The sequence below is a fragment of the Botryllus schlosseri genome, chromosome 14, assembly GCF_051294905.1.
Source record: "Botryllus schlosseri isolate E-star chromosome 14, Bs_hap1, whole genome shotgun sequence".
In the NCBI taxonomy this organism is placed as follows: Eukaryota; Metazoa; Chordata; class Ascidiacea; order Stolidobranchia; family Styelidae; genus Botryllus; species Botryllus schlosseri.
The window spans coordinates 24,360,835-24,381,929 of NC_137249.1; the positions used below are offsets into that span (position 1 = coordinate 24,360,835).

The window sequence follows — 21,095 nt, forward strand, 5'->3', positions numbered from 1 at the left end:
TCCGCTAAGAGCAAAACATCCAGCATATTGTAAGATCTGGAATAGGGTGAACTATTCCCCACTATATTTCAAGAAATATGCTCTTCCTTTGGTATACTTGTGATTAAGTGTATTTTCGAAGAGGTACTGCTTCGACAAACGATGATAACATGGAGGGCGTAACTAGAGGGCAAGAACGAACTCCAGCCGCACATGCGATTTATGATGCTGATTATTCTGACTCGATACTGTTTTGTAACAACATGTTTCTCATTCGAATTCTTATTGTGACTTGCCCGAAGGCAGCATGCCTGGAATTTAGGACATCCGATGGATAAACATGTCAACCTTAATTACACGAAAGATTCGGTCACAGTAGGCGTATCTGAATAGGGCGGACGCCGTCTGAATTAAGATGTGGTGTATCAGTGAGACCTGAGAGCTAACAGCTTCCTATTTTATGTTAGCATTTGATGCGCCGTGAGTCGATTTCAATCCGGGTGATATTTGGAATGCTCAAGGGGTCGCATGATCAAAAGGTATTGTGAGAAGTGGGCTAGTACAAGAAGTTCTGAACGACATGTAGCTATGTTTAGCCTGAGATCGGTAGGTGTAGATTTACGTGTTTCAAACCCGATGATGTTGCGGTTTGTAATTGAAATTGCTATGACAACTGGCGCCTCGGCGTAACATTCGCCAAAAGAAGCCACAAACTGATACCTTGTATTTTGCAATATTCCCGGACAAGACCATTTTTGTTTAACAGTATGGTTTTAAAGGGACTGCAGTGCCGTATCTATCAGCTTTCAAATATTACCGAATTGAATTAATTTTCAGTACGTTCGCCGGCTTGCAGCAACAATCCGCCTTAGGCTTCGTTCTCGTGAATACTCGATGTGGCAATTAGGTTGCGGTCTATCTGAAGCTATATGTTCAATTATATCGTATCCTGCGTTGTAAGCAAATTGACAGTCCATCACCAACATTATAAACAAATGAATAAATATGCCACACGGACAAAAATTAGGTTGTTCGTTTGTTTTGAGGTATTCGTGGTGTTTGTCGACTACTATGGTCATTTACACCAGGCCGATATTCTTCATTTTTATTCCGCAACTGTCGACTTAAAGCACGGCCCACTTCTACGCTTTTGAAAGACACTGCTTTCGCTGATGAAGTGACTGGAACCCGCAACCCGTTGTTGTTGTTGTAGCCACGGATTATACCACTGCCCTGTCTCGCCACCTTAGGCTGAGAGCGTATTTGCGATCTTGCTTTATGTGCGGAACAATTTATGTATCCAGTCTATTCACGATAATTTATGCAATAATATTAGTCATTAAGAAAGATCAGTGATGACTACCGACCAGTAGTGCTTCAAAATATTACCCATGTCCTAGAAGGAGAATTTGCAAAGGTATAAGAAGACTACGCTGCTGGAAAGAGAATACAGTGTGATGTGATGATTGAATGCTGAAGTAATTTTGTCAGTATAGTTAGTTCTTGATGTCCAGCAATTTTTGTGATATTTTAGCGATGCACGATTTCTACTATCAGAAAACGACGGGATAATGCCAAAAACATCGAAGTATCGAAACAAAACGTCCTGACGGTATTACAGAGAGGTTGTTCATGGCCCTATCTAGAATAAGATGCAACAACATTATCATCAAGTATCGACCTTTATGGTTCCCAAACTTTGTCTACAGTGCTCTGGTTGAATTTTGTGAGGTTTGAAATTTTCAAAGAACGCCATACAATGATGGAGAATATGTTGTAAATGTATAATGTAAACGGCAGCATCAGTTAAAACTGTTCACATATAGAAAGACAGTCAGTAACAGCACTTGTATACAATATGTCATGAAAAAGTTTGAAGATTGACCGTCGGCTGCGTTTACCAGCTATTAAGAAGTGTCATATATACTTCAGATCAATAGGATAGGCATTATAGGCAATGTCCCTTCTTGCCCTGATTGCAGAGCTTTTGACTGCGCAATTTGGCCAGCTGGTTGCCTTTATTCTGACATGTTATTTCGTTTCCAATTACTTCGTGAAAAGGCCAAAAAAATTTCCGCCTGGACCTACAGGGATACCCTTTCTAGGCGTGGCACTTTCCGTAGGAAAACGTCCTGAAGTGGCGTTCAAGGTGAGCATCTAGTAATTAAGTTATTACACTGATGTTCTATCTATAAAGGAATTATATGTCTATGTCGCGGTGGTGATCTGTTGTGACGCTACAATACCCAATCGACTGAAGCCGTAGAAACGACATTGGTAGTTGAGAGGTTATACTGGAAATATTTGTAGAGAGTGAAATTTGCTTCAATACGAATACTGTCACCGCTACATATTGACGTGAACACATCTATGACCCAGATGACTCGAGTCATGACTCGAGTCACCTTTTTCGAATGACTTGACTCGAGTCACTTTGCTAAAATGACTTGACTTGACTTGACTCGGCGTATCAGAAATATGGATTGACTCGTGACTCGGAGCAAAATTCACGAGTCAATTTTAAGTCATCAAATAATCGGCGCCTATAAAAATCAATTGATCTTGCATGTTCGGATTGTTCGCGAAGCGCTGGTGTAACCCGCGAGAGCGACCAATCATTTAATGATCGTGCGTTTTACTGAGCCTCCATTGTTCCCTCACAAATAAATTGACAGCAAACGAATAAATTGACAGCAAACGAAGTGATCGAAGAATATAGCTCACGTTGTCGTGAACTAGTATAAGCTAGGACAGTAAAGTAATTAACCTCTTGTTTTACGTTAACCAAACCTCTTGTTTTATTGAAATTGAATTCGAATATAGTTTATATAGTCCTCAACCAGGGGCACAGGCTCGAATTGTATCAGATCGATTTGTAAATGGGTTATGTATTTCATCCTATCAATTCGTATCTATTGTCTATTTTGGCTGGAAACTATATACTGTGGTTTAGCAGTTCTACGCATAGTGAGCGATACAGCGCCTTCTTCCGTGTATATTTAACTCTATATTCGTTCATCGGTTCAAAATCAATAACCACTCAATCTGTATTTCAGACAGATAGCAAAATGCAATAACGTTGTCATGCCCCAGACTTCGAAAAGGCATCTTGACTTGAATTGTGACTTGACTCGTGACTTGACTTCACTTGACTCGACTTGACTCGAGTCACCTCCAAAAATCGAGTGATTTGACTTGACTCGAGTCACCTTTGAAAATCGATTGACTTGACTTGAGTCAAAATGGGCAATGACTCGAAATGACTCGTGACTCGAAGGTAGTGACTTGATCCCAACACTGCTATGACCACACTTATGACCGATCTTAACAGTCGACTTTGGTTCCGTTGATGCAGGAGTGGGCAATTAGTTTCTTCCGCGGGCCAAATGAGAAGTAGAAAATACGTTGACTGGCGAAGTGAAAAAAATTAGTTATACTCTTCAGCGTATTTTAATTTTATTTCTAAATTACATTGTTAATAAAAACTGCTCAGTGAATGTATTGATATTAGGTAATGAGAAATTGACGGTTAATTAAAAAAATATCCATTTGCCGTCATAATTGGAAACAATGTTAAACATGATACGTATTTGAATCTCTTAAAGCCCCTATCCATGTTCTCCTATTAAGACTTTAAAATAGTGACCTGAAATAGTGGATATCAACCTTTTTTAAGCACACCTTCATTTATGATAGTGAAAAATTACCCCCTTCATCATGATATTACACAATATTAAAAAGTGTAACCAGATTGCTAGCAATCCCAACGGACAGCTTGATGGCATGGAAGGTTCTGGCTGTTGGTGAGAGAATTCTGAAATATAAAAACCAGAGATTACATAGTAAATAAACGATATACTGGGGGTGAATCGCGCGGAGCGCAACGATTTTTTCAAGGTAAACTTCGGCTTAGTGCCACCCTTCTGATGCTTTAACGCCCGAGAACCACTGCACTGAAGTACATGTGCAATAGTACAAAGCTCGTTTTCTTGGTCGCTACCTTTGGAGCAGTGTGCAGCGTAAAACCCTTTATGTTGCTCGAAGCTTGCAGTTTTCTGAACTGCGCCCTTCCTTGACCACGTGTTCTGTGTATTTGTCATAAGACCGACTTCACGCAATGTCCTTAATCTCGACGACATGCTAGACAAAAACTAAAACAACGAGTTTCCCCCTAAATCCACTATTCTAATATTTAGTGCTCTAGTCTATACCTAACCCTTTTTCGGCTTTTTTTGGCATGCCCGGTAATAATTTGATAGGGTGATAGGTGATGATTCATGAGTCATATAGTAATCGCGAGGAGTGATTGACTTTCTTCACGAATTGAGGATATGGAAACGTATCACGTGGTAATTAGAAACACCTGCCGTATAATACGTAATGTGACATTGTCACAGTGACAATGGCACCAAAGAAGGTTTGAACTAAACTATATGGACTGATTTCTTGTGACTTCAATTTCCACTCATACTTTGCCATATTGAATGGAATTGAATCTGTATTACGCATGCAAGGTGGGTAGACAGCGTAATCGTGGCATATTAATGAACAGGCTTCAAAGTAAACGAGTTTCCTGTTCATTTGATACAGTCTATCGTTTTAGTCATTCAAAAAGTCAGTTTTAAGTTTTGAATTCCAAGCAACCTTTCGCGGGCCGCACTTTGCCCAGGTCTTCGTTAATGTTACACTCACTTCGGTTCTAGATAGCAAGACTTGATTTACAGCTAGCGGGCCTACTGAATCAGTTGTTAAATGGCGAGGTGACTAATATTAGACACCATCTAACTCTGACGCGTATAAGGAGGGTAGGCCTACAATGGACATTTGTCGTATGTTGGCCTACACCAGATCTGGTGATGCTGCTGCGGAGCTAGCGACTCTACCAACCACTTCCCTGGCATAGCTGATATGTTTAACTGGAAAGAGAGAGAGAGAGAGAGAGTCTTTATTTTCATCGAACCAAAATACATAACAAACGGCAGTGATGGTGGTACAGAGAATATGCATGCACAGTATTCGGTATTAGATAGGAATGATCGATAAGACCGTGAAGGTCATCTAGTCTGGTCACACCAGCATCAAACAGGTACACTTGACTCTTAACAGTCTGGCTGTAGAAAAATATTTAGTTAGGAAAGGAAAATAAAAAAAATCAAACAATGGTAGCAAATGATCAATGAAGCAATGTCTGGGCGAGGTAGGGCAACAGTGTTAGTGTAACGACAAGAGATGGTCAAGTAGGGCTTTTTTGAATCTATTATAAGGCAATTCACGGATATGTGGTGGTAATGCATTCCAGATGATAGGTCCCGAGTAGTCGATAGATCTCTTAGTTAGGTTGTTATTGGGTGGGGGTAAGTAGATGTTTCCTTTAGACGAGGATCTCGTGTAATGGGAATGAACATGTTTAGCAGGTATGAAATAGTCATTTTGTCAAATTTATAGCCTATATGCGCCATTGCCAATGCTGATAGTTCTGAATGGCTCTACATGTCATGTCCGAAACTGCTCTTACAAATTTGGTTCAATATATTATCAGCGTCAAGATTAAGGTTGGGAAATTATTTTTCCCGGCGGGCAGAATGTGAAGCAGAAAAAACGTTAGCGGGCCGAGACAAAAGCTTGGACTATATGCCGCGGCATGCGGCTTTCTTTCTAAACTGACAGCAGTGAATTACATTGTAAACACAGCATACTGCTCAGTGGATGTGCTATGTTGCGCCACGAGCTCTTTGTGGCTTGGTAAAATAACCTTGCCGCTTTGCTAGCTTCGCTAGCACCAGGTCTTACATCTCAGACGAGTGTTTGTATTTCCCTGCATGATTCTTCCCATAATGATGACTCAAATTGTATTCACGCAGCCCTATGCTCGGTGTTCATCATAAACTAGCAAGACGGGTTACCGGCTGACTTCAGTAAACAAATATTTAGTGCGCCAAATCTCGTTGAAATGTAATCCTTCAGTCACATCCTTCATTGCTTGACATGACATTGTTTGTGAGGGAGTGGGGCCGCTAATCACGTGCACTGACGGCATTATTTTACGAATTAGGATTCGGAAACATATGACGTAACAGTTTAATGCAGAGACAATATAATACCTAATGTAACAATGGCAACAAAACGATTTGATCTTGAATATGGAAACATTGACGTGTAACTTGAATCTTTACGACATACTTTGCTGTATTGATTTTGATTTTGAGCCCGGATTACGCATACGAAGTAGGGGAGACCGGGGACAAATGTAACTAGGGGCAAATGTAACAATCGACCTCACCGCTAGTAGGGTGGTGATATCGCCTTGGTATTTTGAGTGCGCACTGCGCACGCAGTAGTTATCTGTCCTAACATATCTGGAGGTGCGTTGAGCTACGACGCGAAACCTCAGATTAATTTGAAAAAAAAAACGAAATTTTGGACCCTTGAGTAAATATATTCTGGTCTGGAATAATTTGTTCAGACGGATAGTACCTCAAGTAGTGACAACGTAATATATGTAGTTAAAACAATGTTACAATAGTCTACCGTGATGATAGGAAAACTAGGACTTGCGTCGCCGGGAAAGTACCATACTAAGACGCTAAACATGGTCGAGCGTGTCAGGGGCAATCGTAACACTCTGTTACTTTTGCCCCGTTGAAATATCTTTTCAATGCTGAATATCTTTGTTCATATTTTGGTATAACCATTTATCTACTGAAGACCAATCTTGCAACAGCCATGAGTTCAATACCAGAACAGATAGCATACTACCTTGCCATAGCAATTTCTACATGATCATTTGTCGGGAAGGCCATACAAAAGTAGCGATGTGAAACTTAGGGTTCGGTTATTTCCGTGATTCTACCATCCTTTCTGATCTAGATCGATTTTGGTGTATCGACCTTCAATGGTCACTTAAGAACTTGCCCATGACTGAATCCTCATCCCCTGACTTTGAGCATGGCCCACTTACATTTTGTCATTTGGTGTGAACAATTTATTTTAATTTTGTACAGAACCGAAGATTGTCATTAGCTTTGACGCCACATAATGTTGTGTCCTCGTTTTTCTACACTATCATCGGCCTATTCAACCAGATATTTTATCCAGGTCGGTTTCGCACCTTTGCAAGTGACCGAATGCCCAACCCATAATGCACGCTGAAGAACAGCACCTTTGTAGAAAAGGCCGAATATGTGTTGGGAGATGAAATGAATGTGCATCTCGTACACTTTGAGCGCATGAAGAAGGCACGAATGGTGATACTGTATTCAGATGCCGAAAATGCGATGGGGCGTACCCTGGAAGCGAAGCGTTCAAATTTCTCTTTTTTTAGTTTGATGCAATAATACAATTAGTGCTCCCGTTTTCGTTGTTCATTTTGTTTGTTTTTAATTCTAAATAGCACTGTTATAATTGCCCCGCATGGGTGGTACAATTACGCCGAGGTACGGGGCGATTGTAACATTTGAGCGGCGATTTTCGCTACCAAAAATTTCCATGATTGATTGTTGATTGAGTCCCATTTTAGTTTTTATACTAACTATCGAGTTGTTGGCTACTTTATATATTACTTTGGAAACGAAATTTTCATGAGAAAAACACGTAATGTTAGAAAATCCAAAAAGTGTTACAATTGTCCCCGGTCTCCCCTACGTCGATTACGTAATCACAGCTCGTAAATAAATCCGACTTTAAAGTATACGCATTCCCGGTTCAGTTTATACCACTTAGAGCAGTAGTTTTCTACCGGGGGTCCGCGAAACCTTTGAATTTGCAAAATGGTTGATAACATAATTTTTTTAAATTAAGGAAATCATGAGGCAAGTTTCGCTTCATTACTGACATCAACGGAATGACCGTCTGAGATTGAATATCCCATTGCAAAAACTCATAATATATGCCAAATTGCCTACTTTACAAGCATATTTCCGCTAAGAGATGTTATGTTGAGGTTTATGGAAAAAGTGGGAGTATGGTAAGATCAATCAGGGTGAATTCGAAATGTTTACAAAAATCCATTTTCTCCTGTGAAGTACATAACCATTATTACGGAGTAACTTCAAGATGAGCTGCTGGATAGAAATGACCAGGCTGGACGTAATATGTTCCTAAAATCTGCGTGTCAATTTTGGTTCCATAAATGTTGCGATGATACCGAAAGGTGTCGTATAGTAAGCGTTACCCGTTTATAATACATTCGCTACCACACCAGATATATTTGCGGAAATGGATTTTTAGCTCTGATTCATATCAAATCGAAGGCGCGAATTTTTAAGACACGACCCCGTATTTCAAGAAATGCAGCTCTAGAATTCGCTTTGAAATAATGAAAGTTTACCGATTTATACATGAATATAGTAAGATGTTATCTTCAAGAAAAGTCAGTTTGTTGCTGTTTATCACTACTACAGTTAATATTTGCACCAGTCAGATGACGATTGCTCGAAAATGGAGCTATATTTGAACTACAGCTGTGTGTGCAGGGGGTCCGTGGGGTCCGCGACGGTCCAAAAGCGGTCCGCGAAAATAAAATGGTCGAGAGCCACTGGCCTGGAGTTTTATTCCACGCATTAACAATAATAAATAGATTTTATGATCTAAATTCCGAGGAACATTTCGCGGGCCGGACAATGCCCAGATCTGGTCAACATGGATAAGCTCAATGACAATTTGACAGCCTGCCTTTTGAAAAATAGGCTATGGGTTGTATTGTTTATATCTACCTATATTCCATTGTATAATAAACGGCATCACCATTTGGAAATGTTAAGTTTTTGACACCAGACTAAATCCATTATAATAGTCAGTACGCAATACGCATCCATAAAGTAAGGCAAATTACCGTCTACGTCGAAGCTAGCAAGTTTTTCGTTCCAAATTGAGATTGCGGATATCGCGCAATCTTCCGTATTTGGTGTATCAGCGATCCATATTCCTAAATATTTAGAAATGGGCAAAAAAGTATGGAGATATCATTGGGTTCAAGATTGGCGGCAGTTACACTGTGGTTTTGGATTCATACGAAGCGATCCAACAGGCCTTGGTGAAGAATGCGGGCGTATTCAGCAACCGTCCTAATAACGTTATCTTCACGGAATATTTGCGAAAAACAGGTAGATGTAGATAAGGGGTGTCAAACATTCGGCCCGTTGGCGTCATAGAGGGGCCAGACGATTCTATCTGGCTCGCAGCGCAATGCTGAATAAATGTATAAATGCTTGTATTATAGAGCCTTTCTATGAAAACAGTGGTTCCTAAACTTTACTAACCTGCGGAACACGATAATCTACGAGCCTTTGCGAAACTACATATGTTTGCTGCCTTAGAAACACAAAAATCGATCTAACTACATATCTATTGGGGCACAAAACGAACTATACATCAGAAAATGGGTTAAAGAACAAAATGATTAACATCTAATTTTCACACAAAACGAAAACATTATAATGGATATTTACTGCAAATCACGGTGACTACTGCTGTTAACTTTCAAATACCAGTTAGCTCCAGTGTAACGGAAATTCTTCTGTAGAGTTTATTTCTGCACTTATAGATCAAGTTATGGCTTCCAACTATTAAAATAGGCCTTACAAACACTTGTACATAATCTTTGGATATACATTTAAAGGGTGTACGCCATATATGCGTTTAAATCGCAGTTAAATAAGTAATGAGTACCCCTTTCACAACAAGGTCTCAACATGGTCCCTATCGTAACTGTATACCGACGGGCGATGGACGACTAATTCATTGTGCTCTGCACGCGTGGATTCGAATCCCATCGTCGTCGAGTGGGGAAGTGGTACCACAGGTTGGGAACCACTGACGTAGACCAAATGTAATGATCCGTTCAATCTCGCTGTGTCCAAACCATTTAGGGTACTACGCTTTCAACCATGACGGGTGAGCTGGACCCCAGATTAGGAAACCTACCCTGCACACACGCTTTTCTCACTTGTAACGCGGTCCTGTTAACACAACACCATGAACGAAATATACTACTGGTGAACGTGTTATTTTTTGGCAGTTTTATTTTTTTGTAGTTAAGGCATCTGGCTCCTGAAATGCCAAAAATAACACGGCCTGATTATCGGCATCTCTGTACTGTAGCATCACGCGTCGAAATGACGGTATTTCTCATTTTAGTATGGTACGCATACATGAAATAGAGAAGGCTCGGACAGCCAGTTGTTCGTGACGCAGTTCTACGAACCACGATTCCTTACAAAAATATGGCTCTTTGAAAAAAAATTAATTTTGTACTCAATTTATCAATATTGCAGCAAATTGTTAGTAAATTTTCATGACGGCCAGAATAAATATTCTCGTGGCAGCATAAAAATGTCTTGGAGAGGTCAAAACAGTGGGTGATACACGGTAAGAGGCACGTGCCCCCTTTTCAAAATCCCCAAATTTATGTTGCTGTCGAGCCACTTGCGAAATTTGATCTACCCGCCATCGTGAGCCTCGAAATCTTTGATTGCACGATACCTTTATTGATCAAAGAGAATAGCAAAAATTGTGACGCTTGTAGGACAATGCACTTTTCAAATACTCACTGTCTGCCTGATCTACACCGAGAAATAAGCTGCCTCGGAAGTGTCAAACACCGCCACATAGCTATCCATGTTCTTGTTTGGTAAGTAGCTTTCTGTACATCGCCGTAAAATGTAGATGTGTAGAGCAACGTTATGATATGCCAAATACTGTCAATCCATATTTGGATTTTCGGAATCAGCGCGACAATTGCGTGTGATTATTATCAGTGATTATAAATTCTAAGCTATTTACGATAAGCTGCGCTATCACAGGTGAGGCTTGGCGCGTCTGTGCCTCATTTGTACCTTACCTCTCGTTTCGCGCATTGTTTTGCAATAGTTTTGCTCATGAATTAGAATTTTAGAATACGCAGCAGGCGTCTTACGGACGGTTAGTATAAATCAGGTTGGGCAATTATTTTTCGCCGCGGACCAAATGAAAAGCAGAAAATACGTTGGCGGGCCGAGTCAAAATATTTAGCTGTGTTTTCCAGCGCAATAATTTTATTTCTAAATTGACAGCAGGGAACTACACTGTTTATAAATGCTGCGCAGTGGTTGTTTGGATATTAGGGAATGAGAAAGTGAAAGTTAATTACCAAACATAATATTTATTTGCGGTCATATTTCGATACAATGTTAAAGATGATACCTTTTGATCTCTTCGAATACCTATCCGCGTTTTTCTATCAAGACATCAATATGTTTTGGGGATATTACACAGCTTATTTTCCTGGTCGCTGCCTTCCGAGAACTTTGTAGCTTGGCGAAATCGCCTTGCAGTGGAGCGAAGCATAGTTCTTCGTGTTTTTGTCATAAGACCCACCTAAATTATACTAATTAAAAACGACTTCCTGATCGGCACTAACCAGCACTTAAAAGACAGGCTTACCCGCGACTTCAGTAAACAAATACTTATTGCTCCGAACCTTCTTTGGATTTCAGCTTTCGGATTTCTTATTTTGACTGGTCAGTTTAGCCTTTATGGGTGGAGATGACTCAAAGCAATCACAGGCACCGATTGACTTGTTTTACGAATGAGGGAGTGAGATACGTATCACGCATCAATTAGAAGCACAAACCGTGTAATGTAGTGGTTATCAAACTTTTTTGACACGCTCCCCTTTACGATAGTGAGAAACTTCGCGCCCCTCTTATCGTCATATCGCAATATGCAGCCCGAATGGTGACAATCCCAACGGATAGTTTGATGGCATGGGAGGTTATGACTATTGATGAGATAATACCCAAGTACGAAATTCGGACTATACACAGAGCATTAACTATGAACTGAAGGTAAATGGCGCGCAGCGCGAAATGTTTTTTCAGCTGAACGCAGCTTCGTGCCCCCTTTCAGATGCTTTCACGCCCCCTAGTTTGAGAACCACTAGAGAAATGCGTAATGTGACAATGCCAACAAAGAAGGCCGAAGGTTTGGCGATTTCTTGTGACTTTAATTGTTACGGCATAATTTGCCACATATCTTGAATCTGGATTACGCATGCAAGGTACGTATAGGCTGCGCAATCGCGGCATATTAATGAATAGACTTGAAAGTATACGAATTTTCGGTTCAGTTTATAGAGCCTATGGTTTTAGTCCACGCAGTAACATTAAAATGACGGTTTTATGTTTTGAATTCCAAGCAACCTTTCGCGGGCCGCACAGAATAACTCCGCGGGCCGCACTTTGTCCAGGTCTGTTCTAAATCTGCAAATATATTTGCCAGAGCAAAATCGAATGTATAACAACAATAGTCGCTAGAGTTTTTGAATATAGTTTGACAGTTGACAAGTTGCATATACGATATGTTGCCGACCCGTGATCTATCAGATAATTATATATCAAACTTTCGAACATCGCAGGGATAACGGCCAGCGACTACACCGATAACTTCGCAACTGATAGAAAATTCATTCATCGAGTTCTATCGAAGTTGGGATTCGGGAAGAGAGAAATGGAGGATCATATTTTGGTAGCTAAAAATTTACTATCCTACAAAGATCGCGTTATGAGAAATAGGATACTCTTCAAGCAATTGGAATGTTTAGTTTTTCTCGAGCATATAAATATAGTGCGGTGTTTGTTGTGAAGAATTCGGTTCCGAGCAAATCACTGCTCAGACGGCGAATGGGTTGGACAAATATGCTATTCGTGCATACTATGGACAGCCTGCGAATGATTGAACAAATATTAAACTCCCATCATTTTTGCACCATATTTATATATTACTTGGACATTTCCGTGGTGGATTGTATAGGTTAAGCTCGGGTTATAGCTAAGGCCCAGTAGAGACATTACGATTAGGGCCTGTCAAAATCTACACCTGACTGAATCGATTCGGAGTCGAGTATTAAACTATAGATTACTAACCCACGTGGTTGGTTAGTTAGTAAGTTAGTTAAGTTTGTTAGTAGTGATCTGTAATTAAACTTCGAGGTAAGTCGAGTATTCAGGTAACACTCACTATGGCGCCATAAGAGTCAGAACTACTCATAAGGTTAAAGTATCTAATGCAGTGGTTCCAACCTTATTGTCTTCATTCCCCACTTCAGATTTATTCCGGGCCTTCATTCCCCACCAAGACAGTATGCATTTTCCCCGCCACTTATCAGCTAGATTGGGTGTACTGTTTAGTGCGCCGCTTTATCTCGACTAAACGCGCGAAGCGCGAAAAATAATATATACATGTTTGAATAGGTCAATATGATCGGGAATCGCATATATTTTTGCTATCAATTTTTATCCCCTATCTGCTCACGTAATCAGATTTACCGGTATAGCTGAGTGAGATGTGTTCAAAAGGTAGGACCCCTAAATAAGAATTAAACATCTTCGGCGGACCCGTTGGTATATTGACTTCGTGACATTATGCTATTTGGGACCTCCTGTATCTGCTATGTCTAAAGATATGGAAATCACCAAAACTAAAAGGCACACACCATTTCAAATTAGTATTGCTTTACGGGCAAATAATTTTCCCTGCGGGATGGCATTTGTCCTGTGGGGTTCAGATCGCCAGGACAGGAGCTTTCGGTGCCAGTCATTCAGCCGCCCATGGACAATTAAACAATTATACATATATCTATATAGAAGTGGTTCTTAACCTTTTTTCCTCCAGCGCCCCCTTTCAAAAGTTATCGTGCTCCAGCGCCCCCCACCTCATATTCTGAGGACTGCAATAAATACAATGGGTAAAAGGGAGGGCCGTAACAGCACTTCGTCAGCCCCCCTAAAAACGATTGTCTTGAGCACCCATAAAGTGATAAATCAAACTTCTGAGGGCTTTGCCCGAAATCCCATTCGCGTGATTACGATGGTCAGCAAAGTTTGAGTGACCTGGTCGCCAAAGGGGCCAAAATTTTCTATAATGGATGAATGAATATGTGGTAATTGCATGTATATATGTCGATATAAACTTTTTGTCCTCTCAGCCCACGTCATCATGTTTGCCAGTAGCGCTGAGATTTAAAAATGAAGGCCACGTAATTATTAATTGAACATATTCGGGCGTGCCCGTTTGTAATTAATTCGTTACATGTTGTTATTTTATTACCTTTTGTCCGCTATATAGTCAAAAGATATTGAAACGCATAAACGCAATAAACTAAAGTAAGCACACGATTAAAAATTTGTATTTCTTCACTGGCAAATAATTTTCTCTGATGGATGTTATTTGTCATGTGGGGTGCAGGTTGCGACGACATGATAATTCGGCACGAGCGATTTAAGCACCTATGGACGATTAGACTTATGTGATTGGTATATAGACGAGGCTGAAATACATTGCAAGGGTACTTATACCGGTAGGTAACTTCAGACCGTGGTGCACCAGACCCTTAAGGGCGATAAGCGCCACTACAACTTTTAACCATATTAATAATAATAATAATAATAATTAGACTTATATACATCGAAGTTCACGGTTAACATAAGGGCAATCCTCTTCGGCTAAGGTTTTCTCGCTGGCGATCTTTCTGACACACTTCTCGGATTCCCATATTGACCGGAACTTTATATGTCTTTGTCCATCGCGGCGTGGAAATGGCCGACGCCGAAATGCCTATTTCTATTTTTCTATAATTATGAGTACTCTTCCGTGGGGGAGTAGTCAAAACATGATGTGTAATTTATGTACATTCACGGAAATAATTTATGGCACCCTTCGAACTTACCGATTGGGGGTTTGGGATGCAGCAGTTGCGGTCCTCGTAAAAGGTCAAAGTCCTGTCGGTCTTTGAGGGACTTTGGTATTGGCAATATTTCGCGATTTTATCGCGCTCGAGGACCTTCCGACTATAATAAGCCATGTAATAATTGTGTGTGGTATATTCAGGGTCAAATCAAGGTTGTTATAACAACAATCGGGTATGGTCTCATATCCTTTGATTCCAACTTTCCCGAATTCACATCCGCGATTGGCAATACGGGGAAATTAATGGTATTGGATTTTGTCCGAGTGCTTTGTGTAACAATAAGTGAGTCAACTAAGAATGGGATGCATATATCTGCTCACGTGGAATTTAGTATTGTGCCCAGTTATTAACTTTAACATGAATGCATTCAAAACAAAGCAACTGATATTATATCACGTTCATGCGAGGTTGTGAGTCGCAACACTAGATAGTATCATCCTTTATGATACCATGAAGAAATATTCTGACGATTTAATTTTGTAGCTCTCAAATACAAGTATATTTAGTTATTGATTTCATGCGCAAAGCTTCAAAACTTATTTATGTACAAGGTGCTCTCACGCTCAAAAGTGATATACAGTGCCTCCTTATACGATTTTCACACGCTGTGCGCAGCAGGATATAATACCTTATTCGAAACATTTTGTTCAAAATAACCCTAGCAAGCGTGACGGCAGTGTTTTAACGGGAAATTGACGATCTACAAGTACGCGCAATTCGTTACACATAAATTAGAATATCCCACTACATTTATGAAAACATATTTAGCAAACATCGTCGCGTAGCGCAACCAAAAATTTCGGGATTGGACATGTTTTGTGGAATGTTAATTTGCTCCATACTACCATATCATCTACTGCAAAGCCATTTTTCTTCAGCGCCCCCATATCGCCCCCTTCAAAATCGTCAGCGCCCATTGGGGGGGCGCTGGAGGCAAGGTTAAGAACCACTGTTGTAGGGGGATGTGACCGCATCTTCATGCATCTCTCGCGTAGTGATGGTAAATGTTGATTCAGCAGTGCGGTTATTGTTTTGTAATGTCGCCCCAATAGACCACCAAAACAGCTTTACCTCACCAATTTTCTAGAAATATGAATTGATACGGTTTGCTGTAACAGGAGAACGCTGGTGAATTGGTCGACTCATTTGGTGAAGGAACGGTTACTTTCGATGAAGATGCAAAAGTAATGTTTTTACAGATGACTTAACTTCAAGTATACCACCATAACATTCATTTCATGTATATTGTACAGAGAAACTTGGTTTTCTCGATTTTAAATGTGTTGGCACAAGTTCTATTTGGGGATAGCTTTCAAAGTCGCCAGGATCCGGACTACGCTACCATATCAAGCGCATTACATGTATTCTTTCAGACAGGAGTACCTGCATTTAATGTAAGTGCAAATTACCACAATCTTCAAAAGTTATACATATGAATATCATAATCATGCTACCAAGAGTAGGCCTACATGGTAGGCTATCCATCAAACACGATGGTATTAGTGAAAGTATAGATATAGTATATATACGCCTACCGATGAGCGATAAAGCAACACAGCAACGATGTCAGGTCAAAAAAATAATTGATAAAGCCCTACACCTATTCCGCACTCATACTGGTAATCACACATTCATCCGGGCGAAGCATGTCTGAGTCTAGGGCTTGGGAGCCGGAGCCAGAGCCCGGAGCCGTGCATTTTCACCGGAGTTGGAGCCGGAGCTCTACATGAAAATCAACCGGAGCCGGAGCTTGAGGAGTAGCTCCGGCTCCGACGTATTTCAAAAGATGCTATTACATATGCAACAACCACATCTGCTGATTTATCCCAATTGAACAGCAGGCCTGAATTTTAATGCTGTGGACAGCAATAGCATAAAGTAAAGTGCGTTCTAGTGCAACTATGATGTTTTCGACAATTGACAAGTATTCATTATGACATCACAAGCCGTCACGGCGGCACCTATGTATTCGCTGATACATCGGATATTACTCACGGCTGACAGACTCTAGAATGTCTGAATTACTATAGATAACTAACCTATGGGTAGATTAGTAATCTATATGGACCAGGAATGGCCAAACTTTTCGGCTAAAGAGGCACATGCAATTGACGAACGAGTGCGCTAGCCGCGCCAAGCGGGTAAAATTGTCAAAGTTTATAAATATACTATGTCAATAATATTATTACTGGAGTATATTCACTGAGCTATATAAACACTGGAATGCGCTACTCGCGATATTTGCGTGATCAATTGGCCGCCATCTTTGGGTTAAGTTGATAGTTGCATGGTAAGGTGGTGGTCAAGGCAAAAGTGGTTGGGTGATGTGACTGTATTGATTACTCTTTGGGCTGGAGGTATCGATTTCGATGGTTCGGACAAGATAAGGTTATATATGTGTCACAGTATGTATTCATTTGAAAATATCTTCCTGGTGTAGATTGCTTACCTCGTTGTACCCAGGTAAATAAACGTATGCTTCTGCTAAAAAATTCCTGACCTTGAGTGCTGTTTTCACAATTACTGGGATAAGGCAATTGTCATGGCATTGATAATTCGATTTGGATATGATACCGTTAATCCTAAGGGAGCTTGGTGATGTTGTCTTCTTTATCCCTCAAGTTTCAGGTAGGCCTACTGTGTAAAGCAATTTGATTTGGATATGATGCCATTCATCCCGAGGGGGCTTGCTGATATTGAATTTTTACTCATTATAGCTTCAGTTTCATGTACTGCGTCCTCGAATTGTTGATACAACCACACAATTTAATTGACTATTCTTACAAATCTTGAAAACCAACAAACAGGCACATTTCAAGTGTAGGCAAATAACCCAGCTATCAAATGATTGCAACGGATAATTCCAGTTTTGTTGTTATCTTCCAGGTACTGTATCTATAGTTAGTAAAAGCATCTATGGCTATGACCACCAGCTTCAAGTTATTACCGGAGACTGCCTCAGAATTACCCTGGCCTCGATTCGAAATCTTCTCACCACAATGGCGCTGATGTCAATGCTAATGCTGCCAGCTACGTGGTGACTATGAATACCACTGACGGAGGAAAATTGAGCATGTGACATGGCACAGCTACAATCAAATTTATACCATCTAATTTTTATTCCACTTATTCATTGTGTCAAAGTAGTCCAAATAAATCCTAGAAAGTGAGGATATGAGTTATGTGTAGCAATATGGGTTAGTGATTTCTGCAGAAGGTGATCAGATGAGAGAAATAATATATTTATATCATTGAATGAGAGATACAAGATGAATGCACAGGTCCTTCTTTAGATCGGGGTAGAATTGCCTAGTGCCCACTGAAATTGACGCTATGTTGGTTACAGCAATCTGCGCTCTCCTCTAAGAGTTTATTATCGTTACTGATTTGATCAGATCAATTATCGATGAAAAGATAGCAAGGTTACGCAACGACTTGAGGTAATCTACACCCACGTGGGCCAAGTAAAGAGGAGGCATGTACACTGGTTGAAAACTAATAGAACTAAGATATACCATAAAAGGTCAAGCGACAAAAAATAGATAGGGTGTGAGCAAGGTCAATGTACCATATCAGACAAGGATCACGCAGTGGCTGCCTATGATCCTTTCCTTCCATTCTAGATGAATCTTCCTACTTACTGCGTTTTTGGATCAATCATCATCATCATTGGTTAATAGCAATTTTTATCAGTTCAATACACCACAAAATGCGATACAATGAAAAGACAGGAAGAAGCGACTTGGAGTAGTCTATGAAATCAGACATCCACCTTCGCCTAGGCGATGTAAAGAGGAGGCATGCACACTGAATGAAATATAAAGAAGATAGTATAGAAAAAAGAAAGCGACAAGAATAGGTCGACATGTCATGGAAAGCAAGATCGATAGGTCAGTCGTGGTCCGGTAATCTTGAGGATTGACTGTATTTATTTAGTAGTAATTGCTTGTATTTCGACTTGAATGGCCTGCGCGATACTGTTCCACACCATTTCTGGGATCAAGCGGTGGCTGCTTACCCGATCACATTGAGTGAAGTGAAAAGGATAGCAAAATGCGTATAAAAAGAAGAATCAGTGTGTTAGCCGGTGTCTTCCGTGGGTTTGAAGCATGAGTGAGTAGTTGGGTATGGAGATGTTCTTTCTGGCGACGAAGGGTCGGCTTTACAGCTTAACGATGGTCAATTCTAGAACCTCTGAAAAAGAGAACAGAAACGAGCAAGTATGGACTATAGTGACAGAGTGACAGTTATTACTATATGTGTACAAGAGTTAATATCATATAAAATTGACGATTCACAGTTTACCACGAAGGTGTTGACCACTGAATGTAGCCTTATGACAGAATGATGTAACAAAATTGTTACCCTTACGACAACATCGGGAAAGGGTAACGAATTGTCATTTTCTTTCTCAATGGAAGGGTTAGGGTCATTCAACAAATGAATCACCTTGCACCTCATTATTGAACAAGTGACAGAGGTGTCATCGTCATAACGAAAGTATCCTTATTAATTAATCGACATTAACGCCCAATCCGTACTAGTAGAGAATATATTTCATTGGAAGCCTATAAAATACGCATGATCGAATAAACACCAAAATATGCTATATAGAGAGAACTCTTAGTTGTTTCAGGTACACAGATTTGAGCTTTTCTCATAATTTATATTATCATGTCCCCACGACTCTAGAGACACGACTATAAGCCCTAGTAATGACCAGTGGTGGTCAGGAATGAAGTACTTCTACTTTAAGTAGGTTTTGCTCGCTCGCGCTATTTCTTCAAGTTTTAAAACTACTTCTACTTGAGTAGCAACAATGATTACGCTGACCACCTGTGGTCATGACCATGGAGCGAACTCACCAGCTTCAGGAATCCTCCCATCCAGGTTGCGGTACGTCGATCCAACCATTGATTATGTAGAACGTCCGAATTGCGACTCTTTGAATTAAAAAAATATCAAATAAAAAAGTTGAGGGTTACTGCACAACAATAACTTACAGAGCCGTATGAAGATGAAAGGATCGTTCCTTTGACAAAAAGCTACTATAACTCCGCAGCCGACTCGCATTGGCAGCCTGGTCCTTGCTCCATCGGCAGAGTTCTTCCAAATGATACGCTTGAAAATGAGCAGCACTAGCACACTGTCCAGGAATAAATCTGTTCAGGTGCAAATGGAAAGAGTCCAGAGAAGTGGATCCTCTAGCGCAGCGGTAGACTGGCAATGCGACGCCCACTTTCACGAGGGTGCCAGTCTGGGTATATAACGACTCACTTTCTGGATATTTAATGCAGTCCAGATGTTTTTGTTCGTTCTCCCAAATTCTGCGGGAATCCAGTAGGGGAACTCCGAGCGCGTCGTTGCCCCTCGAGCTGGCGAGGATCTTCAGCAAGTTGTAAACGAGCAACCTGAGACACCTCTCTTGGAAAGTCGGCGAATCACATCTTTCTCAGATGGGCTTGAAATATGCTCTGCCAACATCTCGACAATTCAATCAACTTCCCAGCAAACACGAGATATATTTCGGACATGTTCGGATATCTTTTTGTTATCCTAATTATCTCAAAATTGTGTTTGTGCATATCTTGTCCGGAAACGTATCTTGAGTACATCTTTTTCTTATCCAACAAATTTCGTCAAAATGCCGAAAATACATTTGTGAGGAATCAAATTCGATTATTGTTTCATTTTATGGTATAATTTATCTATACTGTCAATTTTATTGATGTCTTACTCTTATGGGGTGATATGTCACCATAATTGCCACTATCGAATCATAGCAATTTACATCGTTGTAAATTGCTATGATCGAATGTTTTTCCTTTTGTCACACGCCGCTTTCGCGTGATTTTGCAGATATTTTGATTCTTGGCCATCCCAAATTTTGGAATCCGAATCCAGGCGGCAATTTGAAAATCTTATGAATTCTGGGTAACCCGAAAAACTGCTGCCAAAATAATGCTATACTATTTGATAGTTCAATAGAAAAATCCTGCTACAATCCGACTGTCGAAGCAAATTCAGAATCCGGATCTACTCCGGCTACGCTGAAAACCATCCGGCTGCTCATCCGTACTCCGTAGTGTAGCCGTCTAGCCGTCGTAGCCGAGTGACTCAATGGCTTGAGGCACTTTCTCCCCACGCGAACACCCGTTTCGGCGCGCAGGTTTCAAACCGCCAGACAAAAGACAGAAGCGCTCTGATAATGGCGGCTTGCAGTTGCAGTGCAGATATCGTTGTCGTTTTGGTTTTAGTAGCGTTCAGGGAAATCGCAGTTAATCGAGGCTAATCCAAGCATATTTCTATATAAGAATACCGAAAACTTCACTGTGCAAGGTAATTTATATATGCTTCTTATATAATCATAGTGAAGGATTTGCTGTAAATGAAT

General features: G+C 40.5%; 1 protein-coding gene and 1 long non-coding RNA gene across 3 annotated transcripts in view; one reads left to right on the plus strand and one right to left on the minus strand.

The window, feature by feature from the left end:
• The first annotated feature begins 1,694 nt into the window (after positions 1 to 1,694).
• LOC145456552 (vitamin D 25-hydroxylase-like) overlaps positions 1,695 to 21,095 on the plus strand; it is a 34,411-nt gene continuing 15,010 nt past the window's right edge. Inside the window, exons 1-5 of one of the 2 annotated variants that reach the window (XM_080334696.1) lie at positions 1,695 to 2,128; positions 8,915 to 9,080; positions 12,371 to 12,480; positions 15,820 to 15,885; positions 15,955 to 16,317. In XM_080334696.1, the coding sequence (XP_080190822.1) occupies positions 1,937 to 2,128; positions 8,915 to 9,080; positions 12,371 to 12,480; positions 15,820 to 15,885; positions 15,955 to 16,137 (717 nt within the window). In that variant the 5' untranslated portion in view covers positions 1,695 to 1,936 and the 3' untranslated portion in view covers positions 16,138 to 16,317. Of the gene's footprint in view, positions 2,129 to 8,914; positions 9,081 to 12,370; positions 12,481 to 15,819; positions 15,886 to 15,954; positions 16,318 to 21,095 lie in introns of those variants that run through there. The other variant, XM_080334697.1, reaches the window with a different exon arrangement.
• Positions 18,347 to 20,428, minus strand: LOC145456560 (uncharacterized). The gene is made up of 2 exons (XR_013920643.1): positions 19,705 to 20,428; positions 18,347 to 19,644 (listed from the first exon to the last, which is right to left on the minus strand). It is a non-coding gene; the product is annotated as an uncharacterized LOC145456560 (long non-coding RNA).